General features: G+C 36.9%; 2 protein-coding genes and 1 long non-coding RNA gene across 10 annotated transcripts; 2 read left to right on the top strand and 1 right to left on the bottom strand.

Moving 5' to 3' along the window:
* Positions 1 to 1,185: 1,185 nt before the first annotated feature.
* LOC122646336 (homeobox-leucine zipper protein HOX3-like) lies at positions 1,186 to 2,928 on the top strand. Of its 2 annotated transcripts, none has more exons than XM_043839875.1 (4): positions 1,186 to 1,352; positions 1,903 to 2,093; positions 2,178 to 2,257; positions 2,539 to 2,928. In XM_043839875.1, exons 1-4 carry the CDS (start codon positions 1,265 to 1,267, stop codon positions 2,876 to 2,878), a joined length of 699 nt encoding a protein of 232 aa, XP_043695810.1. In that variant the 5' UTR covers positions 1,186 to 1,264; the 3' UTR covers positions 2,879 to 2,928. The 2 variants fall into 2 exon arrangements, with proteins under 2 accessions (XP_043695810.1, XP_043695808.1); XM_043839873.1 differs by having other exon boundaries at positions 1,188 to 1,352; positions 1,900 to 2,093; positions 2,539 to 2,927.
* Positions 2,929 to 4,638: 1,710 nt separating this feature from the next.
* LOC122646247 (auxin efflux carrier component 4-like) lies at positions 4,639 to 25,960 on the top strand. 7 transcript variants are annotated; one of them, XM_043839752.1, is made up of 7 exons: positions 4,639 to 4,651; positions 22,152 to 23,622; positions 23,710 to 23,995; positions 24,105 to 24,190; positions 24,745 to 24,902; positions 25,546 to 25,622; positions 25,709 to 25,796. In XM_043839752.1, exons 2-7 carry the CDS (start codon positions 22,371 to 22,373, stop codon positions 25,773 to 25,775), a joined length of 1,926 nt encoding a protein of 641 aa, XP_043695687.1. In that variant the 5' UTR covers positions 4,639 to 4,651; positions 22,152 to 22,370; the 3' UTR covers positions 25,776 to 25,796. The 7 variants fall into 7 exon arrangements, with proteins under 7 accessions (XP_043695687.1, XP_043695691.1, XP_043695692.1 ...); XM_043839753.1 differs by lacking the exon at positions 4,639 to 4,651 and having other exon boundaries at positions 21,985 to 23,622; positions 23,713 to 23,995; XM_043839754.1 differs by lacking the exon at positions 4,639 to 4,651 and having other exon boundaries at positions 21,986 to 23,622; positions 23,716 to 23,995.
* LOC122646249 lies at positions 15,756 to 22,218 on the bottom strand. The gene is made up of 3 exons (XR_006330577.1): positions 22,107 to 22,218; positions 22,017 to 22,021; positions 15,756 to 15,790 (listed from the first exon to the last, which is right to left on the bottom strand). It is a non-coding gene; the product is annotated as an uncharacterized LOC122646249 (long non-coding RNA).
* Positions 25,961 to 26,226: the final 266 nt, after the last annotated feature.

The following is a 26,226-nucleotide window of genomic DNA, read 5'->3' as shown; positions in this document are numbered from 1 at the left end:
AGCAGTAATTTCAAGAAGATTTGGCTAAGATATACTACCACTTATAACCACGAAAAGGGAGGTTATAAGAAACAAAACCTACACATCATGTTCTATGTGGATGCGCCAATCTGATGGTAGAGAGCACGCGAACAACTTTGGTTTTTCGGTGGCAAGATTTTAAAAAACAGAATCAAATCAAGTGAACCGGCTGAGCCCGATCCCAATTCCGATTCAAGCCACTTCGAATTGGTTTTCTTGTACAGATTTTCTAAGGTTCAACTTGTCCGATTCTGTGTTGTTTCTGATTGATTTTGATCCGAATTAGATCAAAATCGGCTGAACCCTATTCAGAGGCCTATTATAGCTTTTTAAAGAAAAAAAAATCCTTCGTAGTGCCTTAATCTTGCGGTGTCTTTGCAGTTCGGGCCTGAAAGCTCAGTAAGTGGAAGATGCAGCATCCAACGATGTCGAACTATATAAAAAAAAAACTAGGTTAATCGAGCTTGTACTGTTGGATGAAACATCTTCCACATGTCGAGCTCTTATGCTCGAACTACAAGACACTCCGCAAGATAAAGGAATTGCCGAGGATTTTAATCCCTTTTAAAACCCTGCTGGCTCATATTGAAATGTATAAGCAATAACTATCGATGCAATATCAGTATTACCCTTACCCCTACTTATCTTAGAGACTCTTTATTATTCAGACCTATGACTACTAGATCGCAATGAAGCAACCTTACCGTTGTGCCAATGTCCATCATCGTTGTTGATGTCGATACCTAATCTAAGGTTGGCCACTTGGGTGAGGGAGGAGGATCCATTGAGCGTGATGTTACTGAGGTACATTGGATGAGATTTCTTAGACCGAATCTTTTGGCAAGATTTTTGAGATTATGATCACATGGTCTTTTCTCATTTGTTTGTTCATATCTTATGGACTCCCAATCATTTCGCTAGCCGACCTGCAAGCCGACAAGCCGACTCAATATCGTCTAAATGGGAAACCTGCCGGTTATTCCCCTACAGTAATCCAATCTGTTTCGACACGTGTCCATCATCTGACGGTCAAACAGTTTTAATTATTTTTGACAAGACGACCCAAGTCAAAGAAAACCCTAGGGAAATCCAATCGGTTTCCCACTTTCCCACTCTTCTCCCTCCCTCCTTCGTGTATTTATATCTTCACCCTATTCGTAGCTTTCCCCCATTTCAACTCTCTGTCCTGGTGACTCTGGTGACTGCTCTGGTCTAGTATTCTTCAGCTCTTCTCTGCAATTCCATGGCGGTTCTACCTTCAACCCCTTCTTGTTTGGAGTTAACTATATCAGTTCCTGGTTTCACTTCATCCCCATCTATTCCATCTTCTGGTAAGCCAGAGATCCGAAATAAAAAATTTCATTATTATTTTTATGAGAAAATAGAATCTTGACATTATTCTGTCATTATATGATTGCCCTCGCATCTTCCAAATAAATTTCTTATTCTTATTCTTTTAGAGGTTTGAAGGAGGTTAATGTTTTTACTTTTTTTTTTGCAACCCTTCGTTTTTAACTTTTTCCTTAAATATTCTATTTTGGTTCTTTATTCTCTTTCCGGAGTTTTCATGTCTGGGATCTCTGGATTTTTACTTGGGTTTCTCGCATTTTCGTCTTCTCCTCCTCCCCCTGATTCTCCCTTTTCCCTTTTGTTTATTTGAAAGTACGGTTTTGTCTTCTTTATGCATTTTGCTCCCCTTCTCTTTTTCTTTCTTCGTTTCTGTTTCATATCCTCTTTATCTATTTGCAGAGCTTTTTGGTTTCTGTAAACACACGTGAGTCAGCAAGTTATCTTAGTTTATGTTTCCTCACCTTATAATCTTGTGTTTTGGGTTTTTAGGAGATGGGTTTAATTTTTGATCATTGAAAACTTTAACAGAAGGTGGTTGCGTGATGAGGGATTTGGACATAAATCAAGTGCCTTCAGGAGCAGAGGAAGAATGGATGATTATGGGAAGCGCAGAGGATGAAGAAGAGTGCGTCGGTGGTCCTCCCCGTAAAAAGCTTCGCCTCACAAAGGAACAATCTCGTCTTCTTGAAGAAAGCTTCAGAGAAAACCATACCCTGAATCCTGTTAGTCATGAATTTTGATCACCTCTTTTTCTTCTCGTTTCATTTAAAAGTTCCTAACTTTTATGTGTGTCTTTATATGGGCAGAAGCAAAAAGAAGCTCTGGCTTTACAGTTGAAGCTGAAACCACGGCAAGTTGAAGTCTGGTTTCAAAACCGCAGAGCCAGGTATGAATTTTGATTTTTTTGTTTTTTCTTCTCAGAACTCTGAATCTCCAGAGTCAAGTCTCTGGACTGTGAAACTGGTCTTGGTCTATCCAGTCTCCTTTTTCCGACCAAAAAAATGAAAATGGGAAATCCGAATCAGTGTTGATCAGATGCTTGGAATTCTTCCATTGCAATAGCTTGAGAATCAGATTCAATTTCTACTTGAGAATATTAGTTTATAAGGGTATTTTAGTCATTTATGTGATGATGATGATGATGTAATGGAAAAATTACAAAAACAGGACAAAGTTGAAGCAAACAGAGATGGAATGCGAGTACCTGAAGAGGTGGTTCGGATCGCTGACGGAGGAGAATCGGAGACTACAAAGAGAGGTGGAGGAGCTGAGAGCCATGAGGGTGGGGCCACCGACGGTGATGTCTCCACATAGTAGCGAGCCCATGCCGGCATCGACGCTGACGATGTGCCCGAGGTGCGAAAGAGTGACGAGCACGAGTAGTACCCTATCACTCGACAAGGGCCCCACAATCTCGACGGCCATGGTTCCCTTGTCCTTCCATCATCCCAATACAAAGACCCCACCAGTCCTCCACCACTCCAGACATCCTTCCGCCGCTTGTTAAAGCCTAACACTGGGCCCCATTCTACACATCAAAATATTCATCGTTCGCATGAACCGGATCAACCAAAATAGAGAGAGAAGTTTCTTTGCAAGTCAAGTGGGTAACTTGGGATGACTTTTAGGTTTGACTTTCTGTTGACTCAAAGGGTATCGAACGGTTAGGATCATCTGATTTTCGTTTTTGGGTTTGTATAGTGTCTCTAATCAACTAGGGGAAAAAAGGTTATTTGATGTAAAGAACCATAGACTTTGTTTATTGTTATCAATTTACATAGATTAGTACTTATTTTGAGGTATGACTTTCTCCTAAGTTTTTTGTTTTTTAATATAAATGAAGGATGGGTAATTAATGACTTATGAGAGACAGAGAGAGAGTAAAAGGACTGCAAAAGTCTGGTTTGGTGGCTATGATTAGTGGAGTTCAAGGATCCCATGCTCCCATAAACATCATCATAGTCACCATCAAAATGCTTGGTTCCACTTTGGAGTCATGCTCATATCCGCGTGCTTAGCAATGCTTAACTGTTTACGGAGGTGTACTACTCTCAAGATTGTTACATAAGTGGGCTTTTTTGGGTTCATTTCTATGCCATTCTGGTTGTTTACATGGAACATTCATCGCGGTTTAAAGACAAAATATGTGTGAACAACTGTGCATTTGGTAGGTTGGATGCGTAAAAGTCCATTGCTATCAAGAGGTCTCGGGTTCAAACCACTTGATTTGCACCTTTTCTTCCTCTTAGAATAAAAGAGAATAGGACTATTCCACAAAAAAAAACAACAAAAAAAAAACCCAAGATATGTTATATGTTTAATGCAAAAGGTTCCTAACCTGGTCTCTGAAAAAAAAGGAAATGGATCAAGAAGCGATGTAGACCGCTGAATCGAAGGCCCACAACAAACTCAATCCTGCATACAAGTTGATCCCTTCCTTACCCAAAACAAAAAACATACAAGTTGATCCCTTAGATCGATTGCCCATTAAAAAAGGGTAAAGTTCACGAACGAAGAAAGTGTAGGGTTTAAAATCCATTCTTTTGTGCTGTTGTCATGCGTATCGCATTGGAAGGGTTTTTCGTTTCGCCAACCATTCCATGTAACTTGGAAAGGATTTGAAATATCTCGGGATCCATCATGGCCGATATCGATCTTCGATTTGACCAATTTTGATCAATCCAATATAAGATTACAAATCAGGGTTCGATCTAGTGTATGAGCGTTAGATTGGACATCTAGTATGTAATACATTAAAGAGCTTGATTTAACGCATTACATCAAGTTCTGGAGCTTTTGGCGTATCGATCAAGTACGTAACAAAATATCATTATAAAGAGACAAAAGTATCATATAATGTTGATTGTACGCTAATGTAAACCTAGCATATCAATCAAGAAGTTATATATCAATATGGTATCCACTGATACTTATCAATATCGATGGAACCTAATATCAATACCTGACCAATTTGGGATATGGTATCGGTGAAAATATGATGCTTTTAGGTAAAGAACGTTATTTTTTGCCCTGAAGTTAGCCTAATACAGCTGATCCATATAGTTATCAATATCGGTATCAACAGCGATTCATACCTGTGTCGACCACACATATGCTAAAACCCTGATCTCGATTAAATGATGTCAGAAACTTGAAAATACATGGAGAAGCTTAAGGAATGGATAACACAAAATTGTGCCACATGTCCCTAAAACAGTCCCACAGGTCCCTCTAAATCTCTAATAGTTATTGAACAGTTGAGATCGATATTTCAGAGTTGGTCTCAATTAGACATAAAATAATGATAAAAAAATCCAAAGAGAAAAACTGAAGTTTTGATTACCTCCAAATTGTCAGAAAAGTGTGCGGGTGTGGATAGTGGTAAATTACGTATGTAGTTACGACTAAGCAGGACTGTTACATATGAGAGTGATGGTCTACCAAGTATCCACCAATGCACACCCCACCAGACGTGAACGGTAAGGTATATAAATCGATCTTGTCCGTTTGATGAAATGCTATCTTGCATCGGATTTCCACCAGACACATAAGGCATGTGTGTATTATAACGTAGAGAAAGTTATTTTGGTTTTTATTTTTTACTTCTTTTGTTGGGAGGTGGGAATTGGCCTTCCATGGCCACAATCAAAGGTGATTGGGTGAAGAATCTATTTGGATTTTGGAACACATATATCATGATGCAGCAGCCCCCCCAATAGGTCATCCATGATTCATATTTGAATGTCGTTATCTTCTAAAGTCCAAACCCACCTTGGAGCTTTGGAATTTGGATTGGTGTGGTTTCCCCCATGCCAGACCATAACAAGTTTAGGTCTCAATTCACATGTTTCCAATTCTTTCTCCTCTCCTTTGGACTTGGTGGTTGGAGAAAACCCTATTTGCTCTCATTTGTTAGCATTGAATTTTATGTCTAATTATGAAATTACGATAATACCCTCCCATTAAAGTTCATGTGATTCTCAATTTTCTAAATCTCTAAATATTAAGAGCAAGAGATCTATTCTTGGTGATGTTTCCTACGCCCTCTCAAAGGGCACTGTGAGATGACGCCTCTGTCCTCTGGGTAAATACCTAAGAGTGCTCATCCACTGTATAGGAAACAACACCAAGTAGAGATCTTTTTCTCTAATATTAAATTGAAAAAAAGTTAGGTATGCCAACGATATACTGTATGCTAACATCCTATGTGTCAATCTCTCTCTTCCCCCTTTTGAAGCGTAAAGGAGAAAGAGAAAGATAGACACATAAGGTGCTAGCATACTCATTCCTCTACCTATTAAATTTTCCTCCACCCAAAAGAGGACTCTCGTGGTATGAATTCATGATTGGAATCTTGTGTCATTGTTATCTCTCATCTTTATTTATAAATTTAAAAATACCTCCTCCCTCTTATGCAATCAGATGGTATTAATTATTAATGACCATAATCTTCTGGATGAAGGGAATTAAACTTCGTTAAGGGTGTCAAAATCAAATTGAAACGGTTTCCTAAAATCGAATCAAATCATTTAAGTCAAAATCATGAAACCGTTTAATAAATGATTCGATTTTTGTTTTAAAATTGAGATCGTTTAGTTAAACAGCTTAATCTGGCAGTCAACAAACCGATTAATATATACTTGTTAACTTAAGTCATTCATGGTTAGAATAAACAATAAACAATTATAACCTTACAATTATTAATTAAAAACGTATAAATAAATATAATCTTACAATTATTAAAGGAAAACATATAACAATAAATAATTTAATTCAATGTTAAATTTATATTCATTTCAATAAGAAAAATTAGAAAGGAAAAAAAACCGTTTGAATTAAAAAATTATTAAAAATAATAAAACCGTTTAGACCGTTTAAACCAAAACCATTTAATTAACGATTCAGGTTTCATTTTTGAAACGGTTTAGTTTTTATTTCAACTCATAAAGTATGCTGGACCGAACTGGACCATTTAGCACCTTTAAACTTTGTCCTATCTTTTGATGGAATCGAAATCCTCTATTTCCGCCTGCCCGGTACTGCCGTGTGCACTCGACACACAAGCAAGGCAAAAAATACCGCCTTACCCCTGCCCTGAGCGGGGCTAAAGTGGTATTTTCTGCCTTGCTTGTGTGTGGGGTGCACGGTAGTATCGGGCAGACAGAAGTAGAGGTTCAGGACTCATCTTTTATGTGCCTTAGAGTTGGAAAATTTGGTTTTCTTTTTCTGGATCAGAAAACTATTAGGTATACTAGCATAACTGAAATAAGTTTTTGAATTCAATTGAAAAACAAGAATTGGGTTGAATTGGGATCCAGAATTGTAGCCAAAACATGCACGTAACTAGTTAAAACCATATTGTGTAATATATGTGATTCAATTCTCTATATTAAGTTAGGGAGAGAGATGGGTATGCTAACGGTATACTATATGCTAGTACCTTATGTGTGTATCTCTTTTTTCCTCCATTTGAAATGACTCATTTACCCTTAAGGAGGGGGGGAGAGAAGAGAGGGATAGACACATAGGGTGCTAGTATATGATATACCGCTAGCATACCCAACATTTTCCCATTAAGTTATTAACCCTAGAGTCGTGGATGTAGACTGTCCCACTATGAATCCAAACCTAAGAAATACCAATTCATAAAAAATAAGTCCCTTGGAGGAAATCTCCCATGCCTGAAACATATAAAAGAAAGGGCAAATGCTCCTACAATGCCAACCTAGAGGAAATCTTTCATGCCACACCAATGGTTTTACGAAGAATGGTATCACTCACATGGATCCATATGAATAGGATAAGAAAGAGACAAAAAAAAAAAAAAAATTCATGTGAGAAGGTGACAGCACTGGTATCGCAGGGAGCTTTTTTTCTCTGTTCTCAAAATTCAAACACACCCCTTTGATATCTAACAAGTTAAGATGTTCTCAAAATTCAAACACACCCCTTTGATATCTAACAAGTTAAGATGTTATTATGTTTGCCCCTCGGTTTTAGAAAGTATAATTTATCCTAAATTAATCAAAATATCTATCCCTTTTGCATTTGGCAAAACATGACTTTATGATAATTAAGTGCAATTAATCAACCATGATGATAGTTAAATAATTATATATTGTGTAATTATTTATCAGTTACACTTATAATTCTCGAAGCATCACCACTTGGTTAAAAAAAAAAATAGATAAAATAATTGTAGGTGTTGATAAACATCACCACTTGCGTCAAAGAAAATAGACATAGTAGTTGTAGGTTGTTACGAAGGGTAGATTTGTCCACTCAATCCATATTGATTTAGTGTAATTTTGGTAATTTAAAATGTTATTGAGCCAATATAGCTTATGCAACAAGAAGTATTAACATAAAAGAATTTTCATATTGACACCTCTTAAGATGTTAAATAATTTATGATCTTACATTTTAATTTTCTAGTATAATACATTTTTTCTCTGACTAGAGTAAATACTATTATTTCACATCGGTACTCAAAAAATATGTATAACAATGTCATCTTTTGATAATGACAAGTCAGTTCAAATTTTTTTTGAAAACCATTTTATACCCTTGACTTAAAAATAATTTAGACAACAGACAATTAAAAAAAAGTGTCAAATTCTAAATACACTTATAAGTATATCATTTAGAGAGTACCTAACATAAAAGGCTAAATCTTGGTTAGTTTGAAACATTAGGATGAATTTAACATTTGGAAGGAAAAATATTCCAATCAGGATTACTTGTAAATATGGAGAAATCTTGTTTTGATCTTCTTTTGTATTTCTCTTGTTTTTTCCAAAAATTTCTTTAAATTAGAGATAAAAAATGATTTTCAATAATAATTTGAAAGTAACTTACCATTACATCATGATTTTGGCGAGCATATGTACCTTTTCAATTTCTTTTTATGACTTGTCAGAGACGCCTCTCATGATGATCATTTGTCAGGGGAATAGATTTCAAAATTCAAACACACTTCTTTGAGTTCTGACAGCTTAAATGTTACCATGTTTGTCCCTAGAGTCTTAGACATATATAATTTATCCTATTTGTTACATGAACATTTTTACCATTTGGCAAAAAAAATTTCTGTGATAATAAAGTACTACCAATCATGAAGGTAGTTAAATTATTATAGGAAGAAAGCTCTCGCATACACTGTGCACCCTCACATGTATTATATTAATGAATTTTTAAGAGAGAAAAACAATGGTTTAAAAAACAAAGAATGCGAGAAGGTGTTTGCTCTGAGAACCCTCTCCCATAATTATATATTACAACCATTTATACATTTTTCTTATGGTTCACTAAGCAACACCACTTGGTTCAAAAGAAAATAGGCATAACAATTGTAGGTGTTACCTAGGGTAGATTCATATCGAACTCAAGATAGTTTTGAAAATTTTTAAAAGTTATTGGGTCAATAAAGCACATGCAATTAGAAGTATCAAAATACATGGATTATACATCTTTTGATTAACTTTTATTTTATTCACAAAAGTGTTATCATGCACGGCCTAAAAGTAATTTCTGAAATGAAAACATTGTCCAGAAGTGTTATCATGCAGAGCCTAAAATGCCAATACAAAAGGATTATAAATGAATTTTTTTTTTTATTTAAAAATAATAGTGATATGGAAGATGGCCTCCCTAAGTGGGCATGTAATGAACGTTTTTGTCTTTTTTTTCTTCAAATTATTGGTTTTAAATACTTGAATTTTCAATGAATTTCAATGATTCTCTTTTGGGGGATATGAATTTCCGAAAAGCAGTTTTTTTTTTTTTAAAACTAATTTTTCTAGAAAGATACTCTGCCATTTATAGTGAGATCTGTTTTTTTTTTTTTTTGATAAGTAATGAGATCTGTTTTAGGAACTGAATATTGACAAACTAAAAGAGAAAGTTTTCCTAAACCCGCAGTGTAAGGTTCAGCCACCATTAAGTTTGCAAGAATTAAGAATATCCCTAGGTGATTTTGCAGCGGTTGGGCTTCACGGAATTGGGCCAAGTTGGGCTTCATACAATTGGGCCAAGGCCATTAGATGGGCATGAACGCATCTTAAGCCCAACCCCAGTTATATTGGACAGATCCAGAGTTCCACACAGTCCACAAAGATAAAAAAATATAAAACAACCAATTCATTAATTCAATTTTGGAAGAAAGAACACTACCTGGTTGTATGCGGTGTGTGGCCGCAGTGCCCAGATACAGGACCGTGTGAAATGACCATCATGCCCCCATTGAAAGGTGGAAATTCCTGAGGATGCGCCGGTCATTTTGTATGGCTCTGTGTTTGGGTGCAGGGGCTGCACGCTGCACATGATCAGATAGCATTCTCTCTCCCTCAATTTTATTAATAATAATTGGGTAATGAAGTTGATCTACAAAAATGAAGATAATAAACCAGTGTGATTGGCTGAAAGGAGGTTACAAGTTAGTGAGGATACCGTCTGTGATCCATGGATTTTCGATCGGAAAATTGTATCCAACCTCCATGGCTAATCTGTGCTCTTTTGACTTTTCTTAGCGAGCTGAACATCAATATCATCGGATCGGAAAACATCTAAGTAGCTAAAGGAAGGAAAATCAACCAAGACTCCGTTTGTAGCGGCAAACAAGAACTCTCACTAATATCATGGATCTCATAAGTATCATACTTACCCAAAAAAAAAAAATCTCATAAGTATCATAACAAATTCCGTCAATAGAATCACTTTTTCTGAGAACATACTGGACATTAAGTCGTATAAGAAAAAGGGAAAATTGTGAAGGTCGGAGACTCATGCCTGAGACCAGCCCATTTAGGTACTGGGCCCAAACCATTTATTAGTTGGCACAGGTGCGGAGACCGAGCTCAATACCAATACAACACCGATAGGGGCTAGCCGATGCGGTCAAAAAGTGAATTTTTTTTTGGTACCGAAACGTGACCTTTTGATCTGGAATCGGACTAATATATTGAATGATTCAACCAATACATACCGGTATCGGTATTTGTATCTATCTGATACCATGTTTTATAGCCTTGCACATTACAGGGTTCTGTTAAATTTACTTGTCAAATTTGATGGCTAATTTCAGACATATAACCTATTGTGCATTTGTGCCAGGAAATTTACGAACAATTAAATTAAACTACCACACGGCTGATGAGGCACCCAATTGTGGGATAAGTGTTGGTCCTTTGTGAGCCCTGCCTGACCCCTTCGTGGGTCACCCCTAGTGGACTAAATTCTAGCACTCAAAAATAAATAAATAAATAAATGTGCCAGTGAAGAATCTCATTTTCTAGACGTGTCTGTCTAGTGAAATGTGTCCTCAAGAGATCTAGGTAGGAAGTTAAAGACTTTATTTAGGTCAATGCCATATTAATTTTTACTAGCCATGATTGAATTGGGCCAAGGGTAGCCCAATTCAGCTGGATCCCAGTTAGACCCCGGATTTTTGTGGCCCATTGTTGCTCCTCACGCTCCCTATGTTGCTTTCCTAGTGAACCCTCGCCCACATTCGTTTGCCAGTTTTTTTTTTTTTTTTTCTTTTTGGGTCTTGATAATCTATCCGTACAAGTGTCATTTGTCCTTTTACTTCCATAAATGCACCTCCATGTATGGTGTATGGATGGGCATTTACGGAAACAAAAGGACTAATGGAATTACCTAACCGTACTTGAAACATACATGTACTGGTAGGTGTTTTTCTGTGTGTTTAGGTATTTAGCTTCTTTTTTATTTTTCATCTTTCATGAATCACAGCAACAACAAAAAATACGGAAAATTGTGATGGCATTGTGGCCCAATAGTCATATGTTATATGATGGCCCAAAGTACTAATGTTGGCCTATCTATGATTTCAACGGTCCTGTGACCCACCAATATATTAGCGCAAGCTGAATACGGACCCCGTACTATGTGGGCTGGATGAGAAGAGCTTAAATTACCACTAAAATTTTTTATGGACCCATGTATGATCAGTCCAGATTCATACAAAGGACATGGGCCTCCATCTAGGGTAGTTGTTAATTGGGCCCTATGAAGTGGATCCAAACCCTACTAATCAGTTTCTGGTGATTACGTACTATTTGACACTGGGTAGATCGTACTCTTTTCCTTCCATTATTTCCCTTTTTTAGCTTTTCTATTTCCCAGGGTGGGACTGAGAGTGGTTGAGGGGAGTACATTCTCCCTAATTCTCCTAATAGGGGGAAAAAGAAAGATGCCATACGATATTGTTCCTAAAATGGGCAACAGTATTAAAAAATAATAATAAAAAATTTTCTTGCACCAAAAGAAAATATAATTTTTATTAAAAATTAAAGATTCACTTCTAAAGATCAAGTTTTCCTTCACTTACGGTGAAAAGAATCTTTTAATCGACGGGTTTTGGTTTTACAAAAAACACATTTTCAGTGAAAAATACATTCCTGTCCATTCATCTTTCTCTCAAGACCTTATATAAAATTAAAATCAAGATTTTTCCTACTCACCCGTTTCAATATAAAAAGGGCAAGAGATCTCTACTTGGTCGTATGGTCTCTACACAAGCGTATGGGCCAATGGGTGGACACTCCTGGGTATCTATCTTGGAGATAGGGACGTCATTTCACGTTGCTGTGTGAGAGAGCATTGGAAACACCACCAAGTAGAGATCTTTATCCCAATAAAAATTAAAGCGACTGATTTTTATACATTGGTCATAATCGTCTGTTAAGTCCTGAGCTAACTATGCTAAGGATCATGATGTTTTAGGAAAAGTGACAAAGTGCAAGGGGCCCTAGTGGATTGGAGTTTTCACTTGCCCTCAAGCAGATAGCTTTGGGACAAGAGGAAAAGCCAAGGAAGCCCTAGATAGCTTTGGGACCAGAGGAAAAGCCATGGAAGCCAAGATGGAATAGGAATAGGACATGTGACTGGCACTTATTTCCAGGGGTCTACAGCTATGATATGCGAGGGACATTCTGCCGTTCCATAAAAAACCCACAATGCACCTTTGATCTATGTCCAAGGCCATGCTCTTCAGCTGTGGGGCACCCTTAGAAAGAGGTCACTTGCCTTTAATTAGGGTGGGGTCTGCACTTATAGGTGTATAGGTTCAATGAAAATTAGTTCACATCTTGTATTGAACACCTCCTCAACATTGTCTTACAAAGAGTTCTTCAATTCCACATCTCTTTTCCTTTTCTAGCTCTTTTGGAAAGTCCATGTGAGTGAATCTTGAACTACACATGAAAGACATACACTAAGCTACTTGACTATGCCATTCCCATTCATCAATTATCAGGAATTATTGATCAATAATGTGTGTGGCGACCAATCTAATTCATAGATGTGACTCTACTCAAATTGAATGATTGAACAAATGTCTAAGCATGCCAAGGATCCCACCAAAATCTCTTCTTTAAGTTCCATTGATACTAATGGGTCCTTATTGTACAATAGCCATTATAAGTTCTTCATGGACGAATTCTTGCCTTATCTGTTTGTTTTATTGAAGGGCTTTTCGTGATCTCTTAACCCACTAAAGAAAACCAACTCAACTCAACTCAACTCAATTCAATTCTTATCTGTTGAAAATAAGCTTAGCTGTTCTTTGAAAGTTGCTCCTTATTTGGGGAAAAGAGAGAGAGAGAGAGAGGGGGGGGGGGGGACCGAGAAAAGAAGACTCAAGTTACACAATCTGAAAAGAATTTCTTTCACATGATGGGCTTTGGTTTTGGATACAATGGAATAGAATTTAGAAAACAAGAAGAAGCACGAAACCATATATGTGTATAGTTTCGATAGAAGATTATTAGTGACTAAAATTAAACATGAATGGATTCTTTTTCTTCCTCACACCCCTTAGATCGATAGGCCATATCCCTTGTGGGACTTTGTGCTTAATTGTTAGTTAACTGCGTAAACACACAAAACAATAAGCTAGTATGATCTCAACTTTTACTTTTAATTGGATAAAGCTCTGGTCAAACAAACTAAACCAATCTTTCCCAATTGTCCTCAATATACTCTCTTTTTATAAACAAACTCGAACTCTCTCAATATAGAAAAAAGGTGAACCTAAAACGAAGCAAAAAAGAATGAAGAGTGCAAATAAATAATCACATAATTATATAAGGATTTATGTGGTTTGTCAAGATTATCTATGGCAATGGTGAGCTAAGATATGCTCAATATCAAAAGAGAACAGTGTTACAATTGTTCACCCTCACACCTCTCAGATTGATTATTGAGAAAGAATCCTCGCTATAAATTTATAGCAAAACCCTATACAAAAATTTTACCAAAATACCTGCATAATCTTACAAAAATTTTCTTTGGTAAGTAATCCTCACCTAAGTTACTTGAACAAAAGATCAAGAGAGTGAGTACAACTCAACCACAAACACACTAATCTGGATAGATTCGCAAATTTTCATTCAACAAATTCTATTCTCCATTACAAATAAGATAAGTAGGCCTTTTATAGGTAACGCAAAAGAAATTCTAAAAGCTCCTACGATATCTCAACCGTTGATTTTCAAGGGTTGAGATTACATGCGTAATTCCCAAAAAAATGAAAATTCTAGAAAACCAATAACTAGAAGTAGATTCCAATACATAGGGGTTGTTTCAATGTGCCTTGATGCAAGCTCCAAGGTTGAAGTGGATGTCCCAATAGAAAAGACCTCATAAGATGTTTATTGCTTTGTAATATTTAAGGAAGGCTCTTGGGAGAAGTAGTTAAAGGAACTTGGACCAAGATAATCTTTGGGAGAAGGACTGTCTATCACATAATTTTTCACTATGAGAATTGAAACAATCACCAAAGAGACCATGTTTTGAGATTAGACCTGGTCGTTGGATCTTAAGTGCATGACTTGATTTATCCTTGGACCTCATTTTGAGGTTGGGCCTTGTGGGCATGATGGGCTTAGGCCTGCATCATTTGGGACTTAAACCTACTAACACAGTAATTTTATATGTAATCTTGAGAGGATAGATATTAGTAAATTAAGCAGCAAATTTAGAGGGACAAAACGATTTGTACCAATCAAATTGACATCTTTTAAAATAATTGATCATCTAGATCTCTTGTTGCAAATAACTAATACGATGACATTATTTGACTATGCTTTGGACCATGTTCACCAAGTACTGATGGACACCAGAAACACACTCCTAGCGCTTAACATAGCCAAAACATGAGATGAGGTGTAGCTATGGAAATCAATTGTCCTCCTTCGAAAGGGTCATGAGAAAGAGATAAAGTTGATTTTATAAAAGGTGAGAAGGATGGTAGGGTAGATTGGATTAAGGATGGTTAGATTTGATTAGAACATATTAGAAAAGATGAGTCAACAAGAGGGCTTGGTATTTGTCGGGTTGTAGGATAAGGAATTGTGTAGGGAGGCCATAGGGGGCTAGATTTGCTTTTGGGGGAGTGTTGTGAAAGTTATTGGTTGGAAGGGGTATTGTGGTTGAGCCCATTGGCCCCTTGTGATTGTAGTGCGGTGGTGGGGCACCCTTTGGGCCTAGAAGCACACATCTTTTGACTCACATATATCTAACTCCATTGCACCAATAACCACAATAGATATAATTTAGCTAGTAGAACAAAAGATATTAAAGTGAAACCAATATCTTCTTACTTTCTTTATTTTATTTTATTTTATTTTTTGTACTGCAATGTATTCTCACTTTTGGATCATTGGCTTTTGGTGATTAATTTTCCCCCTTTAATAATACTAAAATTCTTGTCATCCCACAATGGGAGAAGAGATGGATGAGATTTCCAGTCCAACCCTCTAACTCTATGAGGCAAACCAATTGTGTTCCATGTGTTATTTTCTTTTTAGATTAGTCAAAATAAGGGGAAGTTTGTCCCAAAATCTACATTGACTTAATGTTTATGGCACTTATTTCATGCACTTTTCCCTTCCCCCTTATTCAAATGGCATTTGAGGTGCCATGGCCAAAAAAGGTAAACATGTTATCTACAATGCAACATTATATATGTTTGCTCCTTTTCTTTATCATTTTTCATTGATGTTATTATGTTGATGAGGGATGCAATGGGTCAGGGAAGGCCAATGCCCTGGCTCTATTGGTTAGGGGTTTGGCATATAACCCTTGAAACTAGATAGTTAAAAGGTAGTTTATATAATATTCCATTTGAGCCTTGCCCTACAGAGGCTAATTGTGTCCCAAAATTGAATCAATAAAAGCAAACCAGGTGAGTACATACGGTGGCTGGAGCTCTAGTTTTCACGATGAGATGGGTTAACCACTGTGGCTATAAATGTCCAAACCAGCAAGAGAAAGCTCATGAAGACCACCTATAATAAATCGGAAAATTATCTGCTCCATTTCCCCAAGTGCGCGCCTCTAATTAGGATTATTAATTTTATTAGTACATAGCATCTCTCTCTCTCTCTCTCTCTCTCTTCCTCTTTTGGTTTGAGAATTAGGATTTTGAAACCTAGTGAGAGAAATAGTTCTTCCAATATTGTAGTAATCTCGTTCTAACATTGATCGAGGAATACCCATTGAATCTTTGTTAGGGTTGATGCTGCTAAACACATTATCAAATGTTGATTCCTTGCCATGTGGCCAACTTGGGTTGATCCATAACAAAGTGATAAATTTATAAAAAGGAGAAGCTTTTCTGAGCAAGCAGGGTACACTTCATCTTCGCACATTGTTTTCTTGTTTTTTAATAATTGTTTCTCTCTGCTTAAAACAATTAATAGTATAATAAATGTGAGGAGGTGCAGACCTTACTTAGGCTCAGAGGGCCTTTTCCCTTTATAAAAATACCATAAGTTTCAATAATTGTAAGGATAGTTTTTTCTTAAACAGATAATTTTACCCTTCAATAATTATTGGTTTAATTTTGTACATTCATACTTGAAATATGAATCTAGCTAGAGGTTAATTTTGATAAGAAGAAATTGATTTGTCCTTTGAAATTCCTAAGGATTGATATATCAGTTGCCACCATTATCGAAGACATTTAGGCTATGTTTGGTATGCATTCTTGGAATGCATTCTAAGCCGATTTTGCATTCTTGGATGATAAAAACAACTATTTTTATCATCCGAGAATGCATTCCAAGAATGTATACCAAACACTGTCTTAGCTTCTTCAAACTTGCTTTGAATACTGTTCCTTTGTACATATCTGAGAATGTTATTGCCCATGACCATTTTTAAAAGGGTTCTCTTTCCCTCATTGGGGTCATTGGGAGTCCTTCTTAAGATGAATCTTCTATATCTTGTATGTTTTTTTCCATGATAAAAGAAAAAAAGGAGCTCTGCTCATCTACTGTGCACTACGTGCAGTAAGACCCACAAATTTCTTTCATTTTGGTCCAACCAAAAAACAGAAAGTTGGGGTTATGTAACATATTTACCTTTACTTTGTCATCACATCACTCTATCTCCAAATTTGTATGTGTGATATGCATATGTTGGCAAAAACCAAGTCCTCTTTTTGAATTTTGTCCATTTATACTTTTCTTATAAAGTGCACGTGGGTCACTCTTATTGGAAGGCTTAGTCCTACTAGGATAGTCATTAAGAACTGAAAAAAGAAGCTTAATCTAAGAATTCAGTAGGAAAATTATTTCTAGACGGCTTAATCTTTATACATTTATGGGAAAAGATTCTTCAATCTCCTGCAGGACTCCACATATATATATATAGAAAGAATTTTGTTTTTCGGTAAATTATCTAGATTTACGAGTAATTATAAACCAAATAGGTTGGATCTTGTCTTACACTTTGCTTGTAAATCTACTTATTTTGTAGATTTAGGAAATTATGTCCTGTTGTTTTAATTAATTTTTTTTTATAAGAAATAGAACATCTCAACACTGGAGCGCAGATTCTAACATATACGTGTCCTTTCTTATAATGAAATGTGGGGTCTACACTCTGTCTTGTTCTAACCCCATATGAGCCTCATATGGATGATACCATTTTCTACACTACCAGATGACGGATATTCCTCATAATGAAATCGGGAATCCTCGCTTTTTTTTTTTTTTTTTTTTTTTGTTGGGACTCTCTATCTTGCATAACCTTCTTTCTCACCTCTTCTTAGTTTATTTAGCTAGGGAATTACTTCCCAATAAGTAGCTGGCTAGCTTGGAGATCTCTTTCCCAATAGTTATAGATAAGACTTAAAGAGGGATTCATTTTAGTGAAACTTGATCATCAGTACAACTTTCCTTTTTTCTTGGGTGGGTATGCTTTCAGTTTCACCTTGCAGAGGGTCCCAAATTTTGTTTGATATTTGATAGCATGACATTGATAATCAATCATTTAGTGGTCATGATTGATATTTTTAGGTATAAAGGTGCATGAGACTTGAGATTGAATCCAATTATTAGTGTTAATAAAAAGTCATTTCATTATGTAGCTAGCTTACTAAATTTGATTGAACCTAATCATCATCCATGTGTTAAATGTAATATCTTTCTTAGTATAAATTAAATATAGATACAAGTTTAATTAATGTCAGTTTTCACCATTCTTGGATTATATAAAGAAAGGATTAACTCTAACTAAAAATATTCATCAGATGAGAAAGATGTGTGCTCAAATTAGGCAAGAGAGAGAGAGAGAGAGAGAATTTTCCTTTTTGGGAGGGGTGGGATTGGATACTACATTATTCAGTGTTTGGTTATTGGGACTTGGGAGTCTAAGGTATCCATCTTCTCTATTGAAGTCATCTCATTTGATAGTTAATTAGGTGGTCAGCTGTGATCGAGAGCATCTTAACTGATAGGATGATAGTGAAGTTTACTTAGAAGTTTATCATATATGGTTGATCTGCTTGGTTACTAATTCTTCTCTAATCAACCATATATGAGGAAATGGATTAAAGGTGGTGATAATGATAGTAGTTAAGTATTATAAGCCATCTTTACTAGCTAATAAATTGTTCCATTAGCTATTCGATCTAAGAGTCAATTAAAGGAAAATTTTGTGTTGGGCACTTTCTTGACTAGTCATCGCTTTCCAGCTCCTACTTCTTGTGAGAAAAAGGGGAGAAGAACACTCAAAAATTTTTTCACATTGGAAACAAACGTAACCAAAGAGGATAAAAGGAAGGGATAACCTGAGAATCTACAATTAAATTGGGCTCCTCAAGGTCTATATATTGACTATGATACTTAGTGAATTAGATGCTTTTCTTGTCGCATTGAAACTGTCTGAAACGTAATACATGATTTGTCGAGTAATCCCAGACATATTTAATTGATAGCTCCCTAAATGAAGTGGGGAGAAATTTTCTTTGATTGTCTCCTAGCTTTTAATTATGTGGTTGTTCTTTTATTTGAGAGAATAGAGTGACGATGATACCATTCCAACCATTAGATTTATTAGATTTATTAGAGTCCCTTTAGATTAATAGATGTAAAAAAAATTAATTTATAGCTTAATTAAGCTATGGACCAGCCGGATTGGATTTTAATCCAACATGCATGTCTAGAGGGAATATCCGATCATCACAAGGTGCCTTGGCCGCAAGTTTTAATCTAAATTTCTTGGAGGGTTCTTGAAAAATGATATCCACATGGAAAATAATCCTCTCCAATTCCTAAAAGTGTGCAGTGCTAGGTGGAGATGTCGACACCTGGCAGCTCAAACATCCAACGGTTCGAACTGTAAGGTGTCGACATTTCCACCTAGCATTGCCGCACTGCACACTTTTAGGAATTGAAGAGGATTGATAACCCAAATTAATACTTGTATCGAAGTCCAAAAGCTATATATATATATATATATTGGGCTATTATATTTATATAATACTTAGAAGTCTTATAGGTGAAAAATCAATTTTTCGTTTATTTCTTTTCTTCAAGTTTCTATTTTTTTTATCAGTTTTTTGAAAATTTATTTTGCCACTTAACCGGTACAAGGCTCAGTGAGGGGGGGGGGGGGAGTTTTGAGTAAATTGTGAGACCCTGGTGAGCACATACAAGTAGCGGAGGGTTGAGCCATACAACCCAACCCGACTTGATGGAGCATTATCGAGTTTTATTGTCTTAGTGTATAAGCAAGAAAAAGAAGTGAATTTTAGGGTATTCACGTTAAGGTTTTGAGAAGAGAGTTCTAGCTGTGTTTTTTGGGTGTTCTTGAGAGATCTCCATTGTACGTACCTTTCTCTGATTACATAGTGAATCTTCCATCTTCAGCTTCACCCGTGGATATAACGCATCACATTAATCATTCGTGTGTGAACCACGTTAAATCTTTGTGTCATCTTTGCTTTGTTTTGTTCCTTGGTGTTTCTTAATGTTTATTAAACAAAGTGTATATGCGGATATCATTTTTCAAGTAATCATCTGACCAAGAATGACTAAGTGAGTACCCACACAACTGGTGCACTTAAATAGATTAATAAAATAAAAAGTGTTGAGAAAGCATTAGGATAGAATTATATCAACATTAACATTCAATAATATTCTTCATTAAATTTATTTTTTTTTGTTTTTTTGAGGGACTATGAACCACAATCAATAAAAAGGTATATTTAGTGTGGTCCAAGAAATCCTCCACCATTAACATGATATCAACTAAAAGGGAAAGAAAAAATTCATGTTAATTCATTCCCATATCCTCAGCACTTAACACTATAAGAAGGTTTCTACTCAGACCTCTCTTTTATCAAACTTTTCATATGGAATCCTCTTTTTGTTATGTTTCTATATGAAAAAGAATAATGAAATTTGAGTAGCCAATTTGAAGTATGAACCGAAAGTTAAGACTTTTATATATATACTGTATATGCCTACCTCCCTTTCTCCCTTCACATGCATGTACATACCGTTATTACAGTTAATAGTGGAAGTATATGTATTGTCAAAAGCTTGCCATGAAAAAATACCTAATTTTAGCATAAGAATAAGGAGTTTTAATTCTAGCTTTGTTCCAATTTGGCAACTGATTCAAAGCTAGGTTGAGAGGTATGGATGGCAATGGGGTCTAGTTAATAAAAGTGGATACCCACCCTACCCCTAATATATTGATTCGGTTATGATGTAACCTTTATAGGATAAGGGTCGGGTATGGTATCTGAAAAAACTAGATTACCCACTCCACATATATTATAAACTGTCGGAGCCCCATGAATGCTTACTAGGGGTGTTCAATGGTGCACTTTTTGGTGCGGTTTCGGTTTAAACGGTTTGGTTTGATTTAAATTAGTATTTGATTTGATTTTGGATTTCGATTTGATTTTGACACTCTTAATGTTTACTAGGATGCTAAAATACGTCGCCTACACATTATAAAATATTGAGAAGAACAAAGATGAGGAAGAAGAAAATATTATAAATCACTTAAATCCTTAATATGAAAATGGCTATGAAAAAACTTCTCTTTAAAGCAACATGTAATACCATTCATGTCCTTCTTATAACGATTATATCATCCACATATACTAAACAATTCTAATACCATTTATAGAAAAAGACGTAAACAAGGAACAATAAATTGTAAGAAATCTTTTCAAACTTGCATACGTAGGACAGTGGAAATTTTTCTAAACTAATTGTACGAAGCCTATTTGAGACTATAAATGGAATTTTTTTTTTTTTTTTTGGTAAACACTATAAATGGATTATTGAAGCATATAAACTAGGTTGTGTCATTTTCATGAAAAATTCTTATGATGACACATCAAATATATCCTTGTACAACTATTACAATCATCAACTTTAATATGAGAAAATAGTGTGCACCATAATCATAGAAGCAATGGAAATTCTCTTCAAATATCAAAATGAAATAAAGCAAATGGAGCCAAAATATGTTAAGTGACAATAAAAATAAAGGCAATTTTGGTTTTTTTGCAAAAGGACAAATGTTACAATGCTCATGAAAATTGAAATACCAGAAATAAACTTAGCAAAATGGAAATGCCTAGAATAAAATGGGTGTCTTAATCTCCAATGCCATAAATCAAATTCAACAACAATATTATCAACAATACAGTATAAATAGATCCAGATCAGAAAACATATATAGCCCGTCATGTAGTCATGTTCCCATCATTCTCTTGAAATATGTAGAAATTGATTATTAATGTTCTTGAATGCGATTACAGAATGTTAGCTTGAACTAGGTTGTGTTTGGTGTACATTCTAGGTTGATTTTACATTCTTGAACGATGAAAACAACTACATATGATCGGGCATGTTTTTGCAATATTTTTCGTGGGTCGGGTATGATATTGATGATTCCCTAAACCCATACCCCATTGCCATTACCTGGTGAAGATCTGGATTGTTAGATTGGAATCTATCTAATAGCCTCACTTGTCTGTACCTATACAGGTCCGTTGTAGTCTTCTAGATCGCTACCATCCCAAAAAAGAGGGTAAGAGAAAAAGTGAAACAAAATAATACGTGGTGGAGACTGGAGAGATTGGAGAGAGAACGAGACAGGGAGAGAGTATCCATGTCATTCAAGATGAACCCCTCTTGTTAACTCCTATGGTTAATTTGACCATTGTAGGCGGTTACTTTCTAACCCCAACTGTATTTTCCATTTTCCCTCTCCTTCCAAGTCATCACTCTATCAGTCTTCAGTTAAGCAAAGTACTACTAAATCCATCACTTCCACTGCAAAATCACATTTCCCAGTTCCCACACCACCTCACCTTCTCCCGCAACTCCCTCTATATATGCTCTCACCCAAAGTTAACATCGCTCGTAGAACCAAACTCTTCTCTCTCTCTCACGGACGTCCTCTTCGAATCGAAATCAAGCAATTCTTTCAGCTCTCAGCAGTTGCGGAGCAGTAGCAGAGGCACAGAACAAGACATACCAAATCCAGTGTTAGTTAACAAACGGTTTATTTTTTTCCCCATTTTACCCTTCCCTTCTTCTTCAATTTTCTCTGGGATGCCATCAAAACCTCACCACTAGCTAGATTTTAGATCTGAAGGGCCTAGAAGCCAGTACTCTTCATTTTCCTTACTAGAATTTATCTATCAAAGAGAAGAGAAGATGATTACTTGGAAGGATCTCTACACTGTCTTGACGGCCGTGGTTCCCCTGTATGTGGCCATGATCTTAGCTTATGGTTCAGTTCGGTGGTGGAAAATCTTTACGCCGGACCAGTGCTCCGGCATCAACCGTTTCGTGGCCATATTCGCTGTCCCTTTGCTATCCTTCCACTTCATCTCAACCAACGACCCTTATTCCATGAACTTCCGCTTCATCGCCGCCGATACACTGCAAAAGATAATTTTGCTGGTGGTCCTGGGGATCTGGACCAATTTCACCAGGAACGGTAGCCTCGAATGGATGATCACCATTTTCTCACTCTCCACACTCCCAAACACTTTGGTCATGGGAATTCCTCTCCTCATCGCCATGTACGGCGATTACTCCGGTAATTTAATGGTTCAGGTGGTGGTGTTGCAGTGTATCATCTGGTACACTCTCCTCCTCTTCCTCTTCGAATACCGTGGAGCCAAGATGCTTATCATGGAGCAGTTCCCTGATACAGCCGCATCAATCGTGTCTTTCAAGGTGGATTCCGACATCATGTCGTTGGATGGCCGTGATTTCCTGGAGACGGAGGCCGAGATCGGCGACGATGGGAAACTCCACGTCTCTGTGAGGAAATCGAATGCGTCAAGGCGGTCACTGGCATTGACGCCGAGGCCGTCGAATCTCACCGGAGCTGAGATTTACAGCTTGAGCTCGTCCCGGAATCCCACACCTAGGGGTTCCAATTTCAACAACGCCGATTTCTATTCCATGATGGGATGCCAAGGCTTCCCTGCAAGACATTCCAATTTCGGTTCAACGGATTTGTATTCTGTACAGTCGTCCAGGGGACCAACGCCGAGACCATCAAATTTCGAGGAGAATTGCGCACCTGGTGCGCAGGCTTTGGGCTCTCCTCGCTTCGGTTTCTATCCTGCCGCGCCAACCGCAAATTCTTATCCTACGCCAAATCCAGATATCTCTGCTCCGGCACCTGCAACTAATAATAAGAACCCTAACTCTACTAAGCAGCAGCAGCAGCAGATGCAGGTGCAGGTGCAGAGTAAAGCGAACACTCATGATGCGAAGGAGCTTCACATGTTCGTGTGGAGTTCCAGTGCTTCACCAGTGTCTGAAGGAGGTGGGCTCCACGTGTTCGGCGGGACTGACTTCGGTTCAGCGGAACAATCCGGACGGTCAGATCAGGGCGCGAAGGAGATCCGGATGTTAGTTACTGATCATCCTCAAAACAGGGGAGACAAAGGTAATAATAACAAATTAAATTGCTTCAGATATTGAATTTAATATATTCATTTCAGATCATTATTCTTATTTATTTATAATTTCTAAGAAGCGACACCGGAAAATGAGGACTTTGGGGGAGAAGACTTCAGCTTTCCAGGAGGAGAAGACAGAGAGAAAGAAGGGATAGCTGATCTGACGAAGCTGGGATCCAGTTCCACGAAGGAGTTGCACCCGAAAGCCACCGAAATTTCAGATTCCGGTGCCGGAAAACAGATGCCTCCGGCGAGTGTCATGACGCGTCTGATCTTAATCATGGTGTGGCGGAAGCTTATTCGTAACCCCAACACGTATTCTAGCCTAATCGGCCTCGTTTGGTCTCTCATTGCCTACAGGTGAGTAAAAACAAAATCGAAAAATTAAAATGGAAAAAAAGAGAGAGAGAGAGAGATGACAGAGAATATTCTGTGTATTTCTATTCATTATTCTTTGTTTTATTTACAGGTGGCATGTGTCGATGCCAAAAATAATAGGGAAGTCCATCTCCATTCTCTCCGATGCAGGTCTCGGAATGGCTATGTTCAGCTTAGGTGAGAGAGAAACTTCTCTTTCTTTTTTCTTTTTGGAAATAAAAGAACCGGGTTTTAAGAACCGGACCGGAGCCAATGACTGGGTATCTAACTTAAGCCCGGTTGTATTGGTAATTTGAGGACAGCGGTGTTTGCGGAAGATTGAGCAGACAATTTTTTTTCATTTTTTAAAAAATGAAAATTTTTCTTGAAAGAAAATTGGAAGGTCCTTCCGACAAGTGGGACCTGCCGGTGAGAACCCACCTCTCAATTGTGATGGTGGGCCATCCCTTGTCATCCCTCCAAGTCTCTAACTATATGATTACGAAATTATTAGAGTTCTTAAGAAACTTTATTGTGTAAGATTGTTTGAGAACTTAAAAATGGGTATTTCTGTAATTTGTGAATTAATTATGACAAGGACTGGACTGGAGAGACAGCAATCAGCTATAAATGGAGGCTATAGACAAACCGACACGTGGGACCGATGCTCACGTTGGTTCATGGTTACTGTGGTCCAGGAAAAAAAATGAGCTTGGGCTTTTAATGGGCTTTTATGTCAATTGTGTTGACAGGATTGTTTATGGCTCTCCAACCGAAGATTATCGCATGTGGAAACTCTGTTGCAGCTTTCGCTATGGCTGTTAGGTTCTTCACAGGCCCCGCTGTCATGGCTGCAGCATCCATTGCAGTTGGCTTACGTGGCACACTCCTCCACGTGGCTATTGTTCAGGTAACTTTTCCGATCATCATAAAATATTTGGAAGGAAATCTTAGGCGAAATATTATTGTCACTAGGGTTTGACACTAATTCTATCGTGGGGACCGATGATGTGTTGATTTCAATATTCGGATAGAGGACATATACTAAACACTTTAGATTAGCCACATGTTAAATTATAGAGTCTTATCTCCAAGGAGCATGGCCGGTCCTTGTGTGTAGAGATATTAAAAGGGCAGTCATTACTTCCATTCATGAGGTGTGATGGTCATTTTGCCCCTTCTATGTGTGTTTGGGCACACGGTATTCACCCTAAGAAATTTTTTTTTCATTCAATCAAATACTCTTCAATTACATTGGCAGAAAAGTGAACTACTCAACTGGGTTTTTAACTCGGAATCGGGTTCTCGATCAGTTCTAACTATGAATCGGCCCTTGAATAAGTATATATTCTAAGCGTCTAGGGTGTTTTTGTACATAATTAGGATCGACGAATCGACCAATTTGATGTGATTTTTAAAACCTTACCACTTAGATCTGTCTTGTAACTTCTAGAAATGACACAAAAACTTGTATTGACATCAATAACTTGCTCTAAATCTTTGTTATCCATGGTAGTGATATTAAGAAGGTTTGATTATTTTGAAAATTTCAGGCAGCACTACCTCAAGGGATAGTCCCTTTTGTGTTCGCCAAAGAGTACAATGTCCATCCAGCTATCCTCAGCACTGCGTAAGTAAAAAATGAGTTCATAGAGCTTCACTTTGATTTACAACTTTAATTTATCACTTAATATTGTATTCATTCTTAAATTATAGGGTCATATTTGGGATGCTTATAGCTTTGCCGATCACCTTAGTTTACTACATTGTTCTGGGACTATGAAGTATTATAATTTGAGAGAAGTGTTCCAAGAAGAGAATCACAGAACAAAGGAAGAGTACCTCAAGAGATTAATGGAGATTCAAACTACACACTCTGGCTGAGTCAAAGAGATAAGGGTTCCTCTCTTTCTATTTGAACCAAAAGCTTTGACCATAACCCAAAGAAGAATCTTGGTTGAAGAGTGGAAGAAAGAAGAAAAAAAAAATGCAGAGCAGAAGAATGCTTGGAAGGGAAGAAAGAAAGTGAGTAAATAGGGAAGGTCGTGATCGACCCTTAATTGTACGTACATGTAAATGCTCTGACTTGAAATTCACCTTCATCGCCGAGAAAAAAAAAGCATCGGAAAACATGGAATTTTTGAACAAAAGAAGTTCGTTACAACCATATACAGATATGTATTCTTTAAAATGGTAAAGTTTGACTTTTGCGGTTTAGGACCTTTAGTGGTTCC

Source organism: Telopea speciosissima, chromosome 11 (genome assembly GCF_018873765.1).
Source record: "Telopea speciosissima isolate NSW1024214 ecotype Mountain lineage chromosome 11, Tspe_v1, whole genome shotgun sequence".
Lineage (NCBI taxonomy): Eukaryota > Viridiplantae > Streptophyta > Magnoliopsida > Proteales > Proteaceae > Telopea > Telopea speciosissima.
This window is presented reverse-complemented; position numbering and strand designations above follow the sequence as displayed.